Source organism: Chaetodon auriga, chromosome 11 (genome assembly GCF_051107435.1).
Source record: "Chaetodon auriga isolate fChaAug3 chromosome 11, fChaAug3.hap1, whole genome shotgun sequence".
Lineage (NCBI taxonomy): Eukaryota > Metazoa > Chordata > Actinopteri > Chaetodontiformes > Chaetodontidae > Chaetodon > Chaetodon auriga.
Genome location: NC_135084.1, coordinates 6360697 through 6375102, shown reverse-complemented (window position 1 = coordinate 6375102; position 14406 = coordinate 6360697). Strand labels below are relative to the sequence as shown.

Below are 14406 nucleotides of genomic sequence, written 5' to 3'. Positions count from 1 at the left end.
GTAGAGTTTAAACGATGCATGTGTAGAGGGTCCGTGCAGTGTAACTAGCCTTGAAAACAGAAATCTGTTTGTCAGCATGAACTACAGCTTCTGACAGAGGAGATGGTCTGTGTTCATCAGTGGATCCTGCTGATGATCCACTGATGATCCTGATCCTGGGTGTGCATTTACAATTCAGCCTTTTTAAATTTGGTTTTATTAATTTGCATTGATGGTGTCCAGCACTGTTCATTTCAGTATGCTTTAGTTTTAATTCTTTGACGTTTGACCGAAATATTTAGTATTTAGATATATTTAATGGTTCCTTATCTGTCAGTGGTGTAAAGTACATTTAAAGTACATGTGCTTTGCTTGTGTTTAAATATACATTATATTGCCATCATCTGCACCTTCATATTTCAACTTCATACATCCCATAGCTATGGCTGCTGGCTACTTTTCAGATTAAGATTTTATTTAAAGAACATGTGATCACTTTATGAAATATGTTGCATTGTTACACATTAAACTGCACAGAAGAATATAGAATAGTTATTATTAACAGCACCTCATCCAACTTCACATTAAAGCACTGCTTACATTTTAATGCATCAATAGCAATGAACCAGTACAACAATGTATTCTACAATAACAGAGGCCATTCAGCGTGAGGAGTACTTTTTCTTTGACTCTGTACTTTCTGCTCTACTTATGCTGCCTTTCAGCATTGAATACTTTTCCTCTACTGTTATCTGTATGACATGACGTACTGATTTTATGTGTCTTCATTCACTCTGAGCCAAGGTTACCTCATGGTTTAAATACAGCTGAACTAAACTTTTTTTTGTGTGTATTTTCAGGTAGTAACAACACCCCACACCAAGACAGCCAAAGCCAGTCTGCTTCCTCCGCCTGCGGACATCGAGCTGGGATACTTCATCCAGGCGGCATTGCAGAGCGCCTACCTCTGCCTGCTGCACAGAGGGTGAGTGAGTGTCTGCTATATAATATGTGGCATATTAGCTTTGATACCAATGATGCACACTAGTTGTTACTGAAATACCAACTGAAAATACAACTGCATCTTTAATTTTTAAGACAAGGAAAAGTAAAAGATGCATCTCCTCAAACTGATCCTGGAGCTGATCGTTGGCCTTACATTATTCAAAAACTGGAAGTCAGAATTTATCCAGCTGTGTTTACATGACGTCACTTGGTTTTGCAGTATGTTAACAGGCTGCAGTCTTTGTTTATTCATCCTCATCAGTGATGGAGGGAACCTTGAGCTTTTCATCTAGTTCTGTTTCAAAAGTGAGGAGGAGAAGAAATGAAGGAAAAGCTTTTGAGCACCACTTGACCTTCGCGCAGCAGTGACGCATTTCAATTTGCGACCAGCAGGTGGCAGTGTTGTTCTTGGACTCAGACAAAGTACAGTGGCGTTTGAATAACTGTCACATACACTCAGTTTCCTGTATATTAGGTTACCTAGCTAAAAGTAATGCAGTCTAACACAGTAGTCGTGCAGCAAATGCTGCCTTCATGAAGGTTATGATGTTCAGTTTTGTGTTTTTTTAGAGGTGTTGATTCGACTGTACTTATTATTTTGAATTGCATTGCAATACACTGAGAGTTTTTTTTCCTCATTTATCTACCATCATCAATGTAAATAAGGTTTCTACAATATTAGACACACCAGGAACCGGGTGCATTGCTCCAGTCACTGTAGAACGTCTCTGTATTGTTTATATGGCGAGCCCCGGGTACGTGAAGCAGTGTGCAGTCAGAATATCAGTGCTGTTGTTCACCAAGTTCTCTTATCAGTCAGCTTCTTTTTCAGCGTATTTACTTTTTCAGTGTTACACCTTCACAATCTATACATCACACTGATATACGCCTACTATGTGTGTGTGTGTGTGTTAGTCATCTTGCACAGGGTGCTCACCAACTGCGTAGGGTGCTCAGGGTGGTGGAGTCACGAGGGTCTCAGAGCTTCAGGAAGGTGAGGTGTCACACACACACACACACACACACACACACACACACACACACACACACTAATAGCTGCTGTAGTTTGCATTACTTGCTACTAAGTGTTCATTATTCTGTAGTGTGTCAGTGCACTGAAGTCATCAGTGATAGCTACTGATAGTATGATAGTATGATCTGACTGAAGTGCACTGATCAGTAGCTATGGGCTCACACACACTTCGCAAAATGTGATGAAGAAATAATACAGGGAAAAGTGAATAGCTCAGTTAACATTTCTGCAGTATGATTAGTGAAAAAAGGTTTCTTACTTCTCATGTGCCATCTACATTATTAGAACTTAATAAGTGATCTCATGCGCATACTGATCTAACCAGAATTTGCTGTATTTCATTAATGCATTGTGGTTTCCCTCCAGTCTGCAGCGAGGAAGCTGGCAGAGGTGCTGCTGAGCTCTGTGAGTGAGGACAGCTATTGGCCCCCACTGGGCCCTCCACCCTCGGCCTGGCTCCACAGAGAGGGAGCAGCCGCCTCCAAAGACGCCATATACCCCACTGTTAAACCACCTCACCGTTACAGCACTGACAGGTTCATGTTGTTTGTTTCATTTCTTTTTTTCTGGTTCTTGTGTTTCATTCTACGAGTCTTAGCCATTCCATGCAAATGTCAGTGTACTGAGTGTGACTGCGTTATCAGAGTTCAACATTTAAGAAGGGTGATGCCTCCTGTGATTGCTTTTTGTTACTCAGTTGCGTCAACTCACCATTGTGCCCACAGCAGTAATCTCTTGGTGTCAGTTTCCTTTGTCAAAGCAATTTCAGCCCATGTTTGGCCTAAGATAATGTCCTAACAATGGCTGCTGGGTCATTCGAGGTGAGAAATCCCATATCTCTCCTCCTGCTGTCAGTGTGGTCCAGAGCTGAACTCGTCTGTAGAAAAAGCAAACAAATACACACCTGAAGTACCTGTAAATATGCGTTGACTATGTTGCATCATGATTAGTCATTACAAGCCATATCTGGTTATTCCAACAAATCCATTGAGTACTTAAAGCACAGTAATTGAGAAAGTCAACTATGACAGAGAAAAAGAAGAAAAAGGACAGATCCTAAAGTGTAACGTTGACAATGGATACTGTGCACAATACTGACACAACACTTGAACAAAACAAACACAGGGGTTTCAGGTTTAAGGCAAGTTCAAGGCTCTGCACTGCATTAAAAAGCATGTAAAAGAGCATTGAACCCATCCTGTATGAATACTGTTTAAACGAAAAATAAAAGTAGTAACAGTTTAGACAGATAAAACAAATTGTGCATTAAGAAAATAACTGATAAAACACAAACTGAATATTGTTCCAGTGGCTCTTCAAATTTTTTCCTCTACGCTTAATCACCAATGTGGGGCCGAGCAACTTAGAGCGCAGCCAAGTTTTAAACCTCTGTCAGTTCTGGACCGGCTGTTCCCTTTGTAAATGACAAAATAGGACAAAACATAACATAACATGGAAAAACGAGGCATGACAAAACATCACCTAACATGATATGACTTGAAGTGGCATAATATTCACAAGGGTTGAACATGCACTGCACAGTCCTGACACGACCACCTGGTTATCTGCATCAGCACACTAAACTCTATCGACGTTTTGTTGCCTCGTTTCTGCATTTCCCTCTTTGCAGGGATCCTGCGCTCGTTGCTCAGGCCCTGCGAGCCATACTTAGTCACCGCCACATGACTAATCCTGCCCACACTATCATAAGTGAAGATCTAAATCCATGTCTGAGATTAGGAGGAGAGTAGGAACAGGAGACTTCACCCTGAGGAATAGCTGTGCTTCAGTATTGTTCATGGCTTTTGTAATCAGTTACCTCTTTTGAAAAGGCCACGATGGCGTCTGGTAAATGTGTCCTTTAATAGGACACGGAGCCGAGCAAAGAAAGTGATGAATGAGAGAGATGGGAGAGGTAAAGAGGGAAGAAATGAAGGAGGCAGTGTGTGTGTATGTGTGTGTGTGTGTGTGTGTGTGTGTGTGTGTGTGTGTGTGTGACATCTGAGATAATGCTGTGTAGTGATACGCCCACGGTGGTCCGTGTTGTGTTACAGCACCACGACTGAGACAGAAACTGGACACTCCCAGCAATCTGGCAGTATACCTCTGGAAAAGCTGTGTGTGTGTGTGCGTGCGTGCGTGCATGTGTGTGTGTGTTTGTGTGTGTGTGTGAGGGATAGACTTCCTGTTATTGGTCCTATTTCCTGTTTCCTGTGTCCTCACAGTTGCTTCTGTCCTCAAGACGTGGTGGAAGAGGCTGTGTTGCTGCTGCTCATCACGGAGTCCATGGTGAGACACACACACACCTACACACACACACACACACATACACACACACACACACACACACACACACACACACACACACACACACTGTCTTCTCTCATCTCCGCATTCTCAGTCTCCTTGCTTTCAAAACAAAGACCAGACGCTCCCTTTAACAGAGGACCTTTCTGCTGGGATCATCAGTCTCACCACCTGTCCCTTCCTTAGTTGTCCTCTTCTTTTTCCTTCCGCCTCCTCTTCCTCACTCAGCATCTCTCTTTTCCTCCAGACCAGTGGCGAGGCGGTGATCAGTCGTCTGCCAGACCAGGCCGAGGCTCGCCAGGCCAGCCTGCAGGATGCCACCTCCGTCTACGACTTGCTCACCATCGGCATGGCCAGGAGGGGGCAGTACGCCATGCTTTCTGAGGTGCAGCGACACACACGAGAACAGAGACACACACTCTGTGCTGGAGGTCTGAGGGGAGGAGAGCAAACGAGTGAGAGATGAGATGTGTTAGTGAGAGCTTTGCCTTTGCCAAACTTTTTAATGAATGTCCTTATCACTTTGAGCAAGGGGATTATGTGTCTTTTTCTCTCACAGTCTCTCAGTCTTTCCCCATCTCTCAGCTTCCCCCTCACTGTCTGTCTTTTTGTACTTCTTCATCTGTTTTTTCTTTAAGTATCTTGCTTCAAATTCCTTCCTTCAGTTTCTAAATTTTTTTTTTACAAGCTTTGTTGCCCCCCTAATGTGACCTCTACCTAGATGTGGGAAGTTGGGGAGGTGGAGGTTGGAGGGGTCATCTCAAATTAGGTTTGTCCACCTGTCTGACTGATTCATAGATAGCATCAGTCATCTTATAAGGAGGACCACACACACACTCATACACACTGAGGTGGTTCTACCTGGACCAGAGGATCACTTTGCTGATATATGAGTCCAGTATGACCCATTTGTTACAAATTAGATGTCAGCCAGTCAGTGCCATCCATCTCTGATGAGATGAGTAAGATTCACATTGATTGATTACAGACTTACTGAAGCATTAATCAATCCATGCAGCGTCTGCAGCAAGTTCTGATTCTAATATCAAATATCAGTCGCAGGGTACACAAGTATGCGTTCGAATATGTATGGCTTGTCTGGAAACAGAATATAATTAGCTAATGGCAATGATGATGATGATGATGATGATGAAGTACATTATTCAAATCCTGGAGTGAAGTGGATCCATTAATGGCACTGTAGAAAAACATTCCATTACGAGTAAAACTCCTGCATTTAAAATGTTTTCATTAAAAATATATTCTACATCTACTTTTGGAGGCATGTATTTTTATATATGTTAAATTATTGGATTAATATTACTGGTGCATTAATGTGTAAGTAGCTGGTGGAGGCAGAGACAATTTTAGCTATGCTTGCAGCATGGCTCCAGGGACGGACGTGTCAGTCGGTCTGTCCACCACTTTGGTTCAGACTTTTGGACGCATTGCCATGACATCTGGTAATGATATTCAAGAACCCCAGTGAATGACTCCCTAATGACTTTAGTGAGCTTTTGACTTTTCATACAGCGCCTCCCTGAGGTTGTTATTTTTGCTGTTGAATGAAATATCTTGACAATTATGATCCAGTGCCATCATCAGGTCAAAACGTCTGCTGTGGTTCATAAAAACATATCTGCAAAAGGGCATCTCCATCAGCCTCAACTCTACTTTGTGTTTAGCAAAAGCTTTCACTCTCGGGTATTATGGGGTATTTGATCTATAAAAATGCATTATATTCTGAACTTTGAATCTGCAAACTAAGTAGCATAGTAGTAGTACAACTGTCAAGTAAATGTGGAATAAAAAGTAACAGTTTTCCATCTGAAATGCAGTGGAGTAGAAGTACAGCAGTAGAGTCAGTCAGAGTGCTTATTTACCTCAGGCTACTGCAGTTTTCTGTTTCCAGGAAACCAACTCTGCACATTAACCCGCTAACCAGGGGTTAAATTGGGATTTGTTGTGTGTCAGGCCCTCTTTTAGCAGGGTTAACAAGGGTCAGCACCATTACACATGTAACAGCAGCAGTGACAGATGCAGTGTCATATTAGTTTAAGACTTTCTGAGTATAATTATATTTTTTTATTGATACTCAGCTTCATTGTATCATTTGAGAAATACCCACAGTCTATTCAGTGCTACAGTTAGCTGTATAGTCCACACTCTCTCAGCTGATCAAATCCAGCACTGGTGGATGTGTTGAGCTGTGCAGCAGGACATCTTTGTCTGCATGTTAAATGGTCAGCAGCCGTTCTAATAAGCGCACATTATTTAATCAGAGTATTAGGCAGACCTTTTTATTGGTTTAGCTCACTTCTGCATGACTGACAACATCTGACTGAGCGGCGCGCCACGCCATCCGCTGCTCGTCCACACACACATCAATCACACTATTATGCACTGAAACAGCACTGAGTGGGTGGCGAGTGGTGACTGACAGTCATTTCAAGAGAGAAAAATGTAGTCAAGAAGAGTGGCCTTTCAGTTTAATGACAAAATTCAGTGTTCCAAACTTGGCTTCCCTGACTTGATCTTTCTTTGGGTGCACATTTTATTTGAATGCATTTCACTTGCCTCAGTCTGGGGTTACTTGGTCAGACTCCGTGCCTCAACCTGTGCCTACGCATCCCACTTGTATAAATTATATCACTAAAGCATATTTGAATCTTTGCATTTGTCCACACAGTGCCTGGAACGAGCAATGAAGTTTTCGTTCAACGAGTTCCACCTCTGGCACCAGCTGGGCCTGTCACTCATGGCGGCCGGGAAGGTGAGCTCATTTCTCCTTATATACCAGCAACAGCCCCTCACACACACCACGCCACACCCAGAGAAGACATCCGTCTTCTGCCGTACTGCTGTCCTGTACACTGCGACGCTCCTGACTCGCCCTCATGCCCAGGCGTGTAACAAATAACATTCACAGATACATGTCCAGTCTGCTTGGAGAAGATGAGTGGTGTTTTCACTCAATTAAAATATTGCACAGGTAAATATATTGTCCTAAAAGAGCATTCAGCTACCTTATTAGCCTAAACCAGGTCCTTCAGGTCAACCCCCAGCCCTATCTGCTGCACCAAATAATGATAATAATAATGTTATTATATATGGAATTATTGTTATCATTATTATTAATGTTATTATTGGGAAATACTGTTGAATTTCTTTGCTGCTAAATAAAAGTCAGTTGTTATTGTGATGTTAAAAAAAAACTGGACATTCTTCAAATGGGAGTTCTCGGAAGGAACTAGAATAGCTTACTATCCCCCCTCTCTCTCTCTCCCTCTCTCTCTCTCTCTCTCTCTCTCCTTCTGTCTCTCTGTCCCTCAGCGTGTGTGTGTGCGTGTGCCCATGTATGTGACAGAAAAATTGATCTGGGTTGCAGGATGAAGTGACACTGCAGATCAATGGAGAGCTCTAGAAATAGGCTGCTCCCTAGAAGGAGAAGGGGCCGCCTCGGTGTCGTCAGATCCGCTTCTATTTAGGGCCAGCCGGGTGTGTGTACGTGTGTGTGTGTGCGTGTGTGTGAGCGCGTGTGCGCGTGCACGTGGTCCATTAATGATTGGCCTACATGTATTAAGTGACTGTGTGTCTAAATGGGTCTATTAGGTCTGCGTAAGGACAGATTATGTGTGTTTGATACACTCGCTTGAAAGCGATCCATGTCATTTGTGGCTCCATGATAACTGGCTGCAGCATGCACATGAATCACAATTTGTCAGTTACGTGTGTGTGTGTGTGTGTGTGTGTGTGTGTGTGTGTGTGTGTGTGTGTGTGTGTGTGTTTCAGGGAGTTGGAGCTGTGTCTGTATTTAAAGAGTGTGTCAAGATGAGACCAGAGGACCCCTCATTGCCCCTATTGGCTGCTAAAGTCTGCATTGGTCAACTGCACTGGGTGAATACACACAAACATTCATATACATTTGTATACAGAACAATTTACATTGCACGCACCATTGACAGACAGTGAGATTAAAATGATCACCTAAGACCTAATTGTTCACGCCATTAGTGCTCTTGCTGTCATGTTTTTGCTCTGCATTTACCAGAGATACTTGTTGCTGTGATACCTTTGAATTTTCTGGAGATGAGTTTCTGTAGGTGGAGCTGTTTTCCTGTTCCTGTCTGTTCAGCCATGTGGTAGCTGTTGCTGCTCTTGCTAACTCCTTTAGATAGAAAATACACAGTGGCAGATGTTTACATCCAGATAAAGGAGTCCCTAGATAAATCTGAGGGATCATGAGATAATCAAAATGATGAGACATAGAGTATCAACTGCTGTAAAACAACATTAGGTTAATGTTTCCTGACTTTTCTTGGGAAATTTTTGACACTTCAACCTCCTCATTCCTCTACAACCTAAAATCCCTCTTAAGAAACAATCTAAGATATGAAAATTCCCTCTTTGCTTAACCTGCTCCCAACTCAGGTCATGTTCATTGACCCTTAAAGCAGCAGTTCCAGACCTGGGGATCAGGATCCTCTCATGCAAATACAGCAAATACTATTTTTGAGCATTTTACAACTTGCAAGAGTTGCCATGGAGTTTGTTATACGCAATCACGTCCCCTCAGGTGAGTTGTAATATCTTTGGTGATCCTCTGATGTTTCACTGACTGTAGCATCACCACCAGGTCTAAATTTAAAATTGTCCAATACTTTGGTTCATGGCCAAATGATGATGATGATGATGATGATAATGGCATTTCCATTAGCCTCAGCTGCACATTGTGTTTCGAGCATGCTAACATGCTAAACTAAGATATGATGAACACTTTAAACATTAAACGTGCTAAACATCAGCATGTTAGTCTTGTTATTGTGAGTATGTTACAATTTTTTGATGTTAGCTCAAAGCACAGTGCCTGAGTATCACCTCGCAGAGCTGCTCACATGGTGTTCTTCTTATTCTTTCTTCTTGTGAAATACTACATAATTTTACCTCTTTGGACCAATTCAAATGAAAGGGGATTATGGGTGTCACTGCACCCTGCTGTACTGACATGCACCCTGTCATAAGGGGTCAAAAGTAGCCATTGCTTTGCATTAAGAGCAAAAATGGTTGCTGTCTTTATAAATGTAAAAGATCAAATTTCACAGGATTACAGACAAGCATCCATTCTCCCATCTGTAACTAATGAGCTGTCACAAATCTGCATATGAATATCAGTTTTTAAATCCGCACATGTTCATTTTTGTTTACTTAGACCTGCCCGCTCGGCTTCAGCAAACACTCATAAGATGATAAGCTGAAAGGTGAAGTTGTGTCACAGAATTCTGCACAAGATGGACTGCGGCTTTATGGAATATTTAGTGTGTGTATATAGAAAGCCATAACACAACCACACTGTGCCGCTAATGTTTTGGGATTGACACTGGGGTCACTCAGGCAGATACACATCGGTGTGAAGCCCGTCCAGCTCAGATTGTCCTGCTGTTCATGAGTTGGGCAGGGAGGAGAAAGTCACATCAACAGTGGTATTTAGGATGGAGTGAGAGAGAGAGAGAATGAGTGAGGGTGAGTTAGACAGAGAGAGGGAGAGAGAAAGGGGTCAGAGATTAGAAAAGAGGAGCTAACAGGGGCGAATGGAGAGAGCACATCTGTCAGTGGCTGGAGATCATGGCAGGCCGGAGACACTAAGGAGCTTACAGTCTTAATCACAATGGGACACTATGGCCACAGTGCAGTGGGGCATTACATAAATGGGCCACCATTATCCACCATCAGCCCCACTGGACAGTCTGGACTATTATGTAGCTGGCAACATTTTTTTTTTTTTTGCTCATTATGTCAGCCCACTAGCCCACAGACCAGACCAAAACTTCCTCAAAAATTTTGAGGTTTTCATGATGTTCCTACTCATGCATATGGAACAGTGTGCATGCAGAGCACATGAACCCCTCTCCACACCCGTGACGTCGCTACAAACTGCACGATTGGCGATATGAAAGCAAAGCTGCTTTTTTAAATTCCTGAAGAGCAGTTTTGCAGATGCAAGGTTTTCACCCAGCAGCGGCGACATGTTCTCCTTTCACACCATTCAGTGGAGGAAAAAAAAAAACAAAACGTAATCCTCCTAAGATGTGCATGGACGGGCTATGTGCTTAAATGGTTGGCTATTGTGTGCAGGCTTTGAACTCACAAGGACTGGATTCAGAGAGAGAGCAGAGGAGGAGAATGATGGGAGGAAGACGTGGAGGAGGGGGAGGGTGTCAGAGCAGTTGGCTTGCTGTTGCGGTGGCGTGCTGTCAAAGGCATTACCCCCCTACACCCACCTGCCCGCCCGCCACCAGCCATACCTCACACATAGTGACACACTTTTTCCTCGGCTCAGAGCACCTCGGCTCAGCCGCACACCGCCTGCAGTCTACTGCTGTGTGTGTGGGCGAGCGTGTGTGTATGTGTGCGTCCTTCAGCAAACTCGGCGTTGTCCTTCAAATGAATCTACTCGGACTGTCCTCGAACTAAACTCACACCAGGCTCAGGCATCAATACTCTATTCCCTGCTGCACCTCGGCCACATTTCTGTCTCAGTCCTTCAGAGTTGTTCCTCTCAGACACTCATGCGGCAGAGGATGCTGCAGGTCCTGGTTACAGCACAGCACCTCACATTGTGATTCATATTACAGGTTATTGGTTTCATGATCTAACTGGATTTGTGTGAGCAGACTAATTCAGTCTTTCAATTGTCCAATGAAGTATATCCATAAAGCATCCATCAGAGTATAACTGAGTATATGTTTATGTGTGTGCGTCCAGTTCGAGGAGGCTGAGGCTCTGTCGCAGAGTGTGGTGCGTATGGGGGAAGAAGCCGGAGAATTTCTACCCCGGGCCTACCTAGCTCTGGGACTCTGCTGCAGTCTACAGGCCTCTGAGGGTAAGGACACACAAACTAACCAACAGACAAATACAATTGCAAACCAAACCAAGGAAACAACAGCATCATTCATTTGTTCAAATGCTTAAAACTACAGGGGATAAGGATAAAAAAAACAATACCTTTGGACAGAGCGAGGCTAGTTTTCTGCCCTACTTCCATCCTTTATGCTAAGCTAACGGTCTCCTGGCTATAGTTTCATATTTAACAAGCATAGTGATACATGTGAGTGGTATCAATCTTCTCATTTAACAAGAGAGGGAATTAGAGTTATTTCCAAAATGCCAAACTGGACTCGTTCAACCCACTTTGCTTCCACTTTATATATTTTGTGTAACATGTACTTTTACTGTTAAAATGTCCTAAAGCTGAAACTGTGCCAGCCCTGCAATCGACTGGCGACCGGTTCAGGGTGTACCCCGCCTCTCGCCCGTTGACAGCTGGAATAGGCTCCAGCCCCCCTGCAACCCCGAAAGGGATAGGCGGTATAGAAGATGAATGAATGAATGAATGAAACTGTGCCAATGAAACTTCTGATTCTGTCCTCTTCTCTCCAGCTACTCTGAAAGCTGATCGTAATGAATTCAACAAAAAAGCACTACAAGCTTTAAGCAAGTAGGTTCTGGTTCTTCCCTTCTCCGTGTCTCTCTGTTTATCAGTTGTACTTTTGCTGCTATCATACAAATGTAGCATTTAGCTAAACTATAATGGTAACATGGCATGCTGACATAGCATATGCATGGCATAAGCATGTTAGCATTGTCATTGCATGCCAGTATGTCAGTGTTAGCATTAAACTCAAAGCGCGACTGTGCCTAAGTTCAGCCTCAAAGAGCCACTAGTGTGGCTCTAGAGTCCCACTGACACTCAGGTTTTTGGGATTTATGACACATATGGCCATCAAAAATTTACTCTCCTGCCATAAAAACCTTTGCTGACATAGCATGAACCATGACGTGTATCTCTCTCTCCTCCACAGGGCTCATTCATTAGACCCCCAGGATGCACAGATTGCTATGTATCTGGCTCTGCAGCTGGCCCTTGTACGGCAGGTAAAACCAAACAAATGGAAAAGATAGATTTTGTTAATAAGCAACAAACATTAATTATTAGAAAACCTCACAATGTAAGTTATAGCTGAGAATAAGTGTGTGTCTGGCAGGTATCAGCAGCCATAGAGCCCCTGCAGGCAGCTTTGTCTCTCCGTGGAGACGACTTACACTCCCTCCACCTGCTGACCCTGCTGCTGAGCGCCCAGAAACACCACCGTCATGCTCTGGACACCCTGGGCCTGGCCCTCAGCCAGCACCCCAGCAACTTCAAGTAAAACCCACTATACAATCCCACTTACACAGGCAATAGAAAATGTTGGTGGAAGTGCTGTTCAATTGAGGATAAGGCACCAATCGATAGGTGTACGGATGTACTTTCTAATCTTTGCATGCTGTTTTTGTGTGTGTGTGTGTGTGTGTGTGTGTGTGTGTGTGTGTGTGTGTGTGTGTGTGTGTCCAGTGAGTGGGGCAGTGAGGCCCTGTCCTAACACTAGTCCTCTCCGTAGGGATAGGGTGTCTCAGTTCCACTTTGTTGAAGGCCAAGCACACACTCTCACACTCACACACACACACACTCACACACACACACACACACACACACACACACACACACACACACACACTTGACGCCTTATTTAGACGTGCCAGAGCAGAGGCCTGCATTGCGGTACCTGTGCCCCTCATACACCCGTACCCTTTTAACACTGCAGCGCTGACCCGAGCCCTGGGGCTGCTTTCCTGACAGAACTCGGTCGTCCACTCCATAAACCCACCGGTCTGCTCCACCAAACATCTTAAAATATATTAAAACTGACTTGGATATTTATACTCTAATCGTTTTGGGGCAGGGAGGGATTCAGTGATTTGCTTTGGGACTCTTTGAAAGGACACGCTGCAGGGATTGAACTTGTGACCTTTTGGCTGTGCGCTGGCATCTCTAACCATGCATCCACTATTTGACCAACATTTAACCTTTGTGCCATACTGACCAAGACTTAATATGCACATACATATTATATTATTGAGTAGTATTGCTTAAAATGTAGACTTAGGTGTCAAATGCTTACAAACCTAATATCAATAATTGCACTATTGTTTTGTTGTAATATTTTGTTATATAGCATTATTGGCCAAAACTTTCTTTTAAGATGCTCCTATTTCCTCACAGGAGGGAATCCAGTCAGTCATGAACACATTAAAAAGCATATTCCTTAGCTGTGTGTGAAGCTCTATCATATCATAAGTAGATAACATCAGCTTTCCAGGCCAGCTATTTCTCATTCACCATAATATGGAAGCGTGTTGCGTCATCTTTCTGTGTTTTCTCTATTTCAAAGCCCAGTAAATCATTTCATAATGCAGCCATTTGGGGTCAGTGTTGGCCTCCATGGTCCCAGCACAAACAGATGGAGTACATCCATACATCAGGAGGGAGAGGAAGGGAGAGGAAGTGCAGAAAAACAAGAAAATTGATGAAACAACCAAGGGAAGGAAGAGTCTATGAGAGAGCTGACAGGAGGACGAAAACACTAAGACAGAGTGGGTGGATGCAGGAAAGACGATGGCTTTGTAATTACCCAAGCTGTACTGATCAGCACTGTACGTACAACTGGAAGGTGAAATCTGTTCTTTCTCTTTCTAGATGCACAATCACACACTTAGACGCACACACACACACACACACACACATCCTCTGTAGAGACACTTGACTGCTTTGACCCATTTAAGAGCTCCTTTCCAGGCTCAGCCAATCACATCGCTTTCTGCGCCAGGAATCCCCATCGCCCCGGTAACCATGAGGTCATATGGGTAGAGCAGGCACCATCAGTTGTTGTTGTTCCCAAACTGTTGTTATGGAGCAATAGAGAGACATTGAGTCAGAGAGAGAGAGAGAGATAGAGATAGAGATAGAGAGAGAGAGAGAGAGAGATAGAGAGAGAGAGAGAGAGAGAGAGAGAGAGAGATACAAATCTATACACTGGTAGTTCACTGAATGGAACAGCTGAATTAGTGTCCATTAACTGTATTATTACCTCTAAGATTTATTGATTTGTCTTTCTAATAATAATTTAACGGGGTTGGCAACACAGCGTGTCATGCTACTGAAACATATTTGAGCTGAGCCAGCTGAAAGTTAAAGAGAGAAAGAC

The 14406-nt window shown here is 43.5% G+C and overlaps 1 protein-coding gene across 1 annotated transcript in view; it reads left to right on the top strand.

The window, feature by feature from the left end:
• ttc7a (tetratricopeptide repeat domain 7A) overlaps nt 1–14406 on the top strand; it is a 45014-nt gene that overhangs the window by 6914 nt on the left and 23694 nt on the right. Inside the window, exons 5-15 of the mRNA XM_076743935.1 lie at nt 840–964; nt 1900–1978; nt 2384–2553; nt 4243–4306; nt 4572–4709; nt 7014–7097; nt 8117–8221; nt 11087–11204; nt 11762–11819; nt 12184–12256; nt 12367–12527. Coding sequence (XP_076600050.1) covers nt 840–964; nt 1900–1978; nt 2384–2553; nt 4243–4306; nt 4572–4709; nt 7014–7097; nt 8117–8221; nt 11087–11204; nt 11762–11819; nt 12184–12256; nt 12367–12527 — 1175 coding nt within the window. The remainder of the gene's footprint in view (nt 1–839; nt 965–1899; nt 1979–2383; nt 2554–4242; nt 4307–4571; nt 4710–7013; nt 7098–8116; nt 8222–11086; nt 11205–11761; nt 11820–12183; nt 12257–12366; nt 12528–14406) is intronic.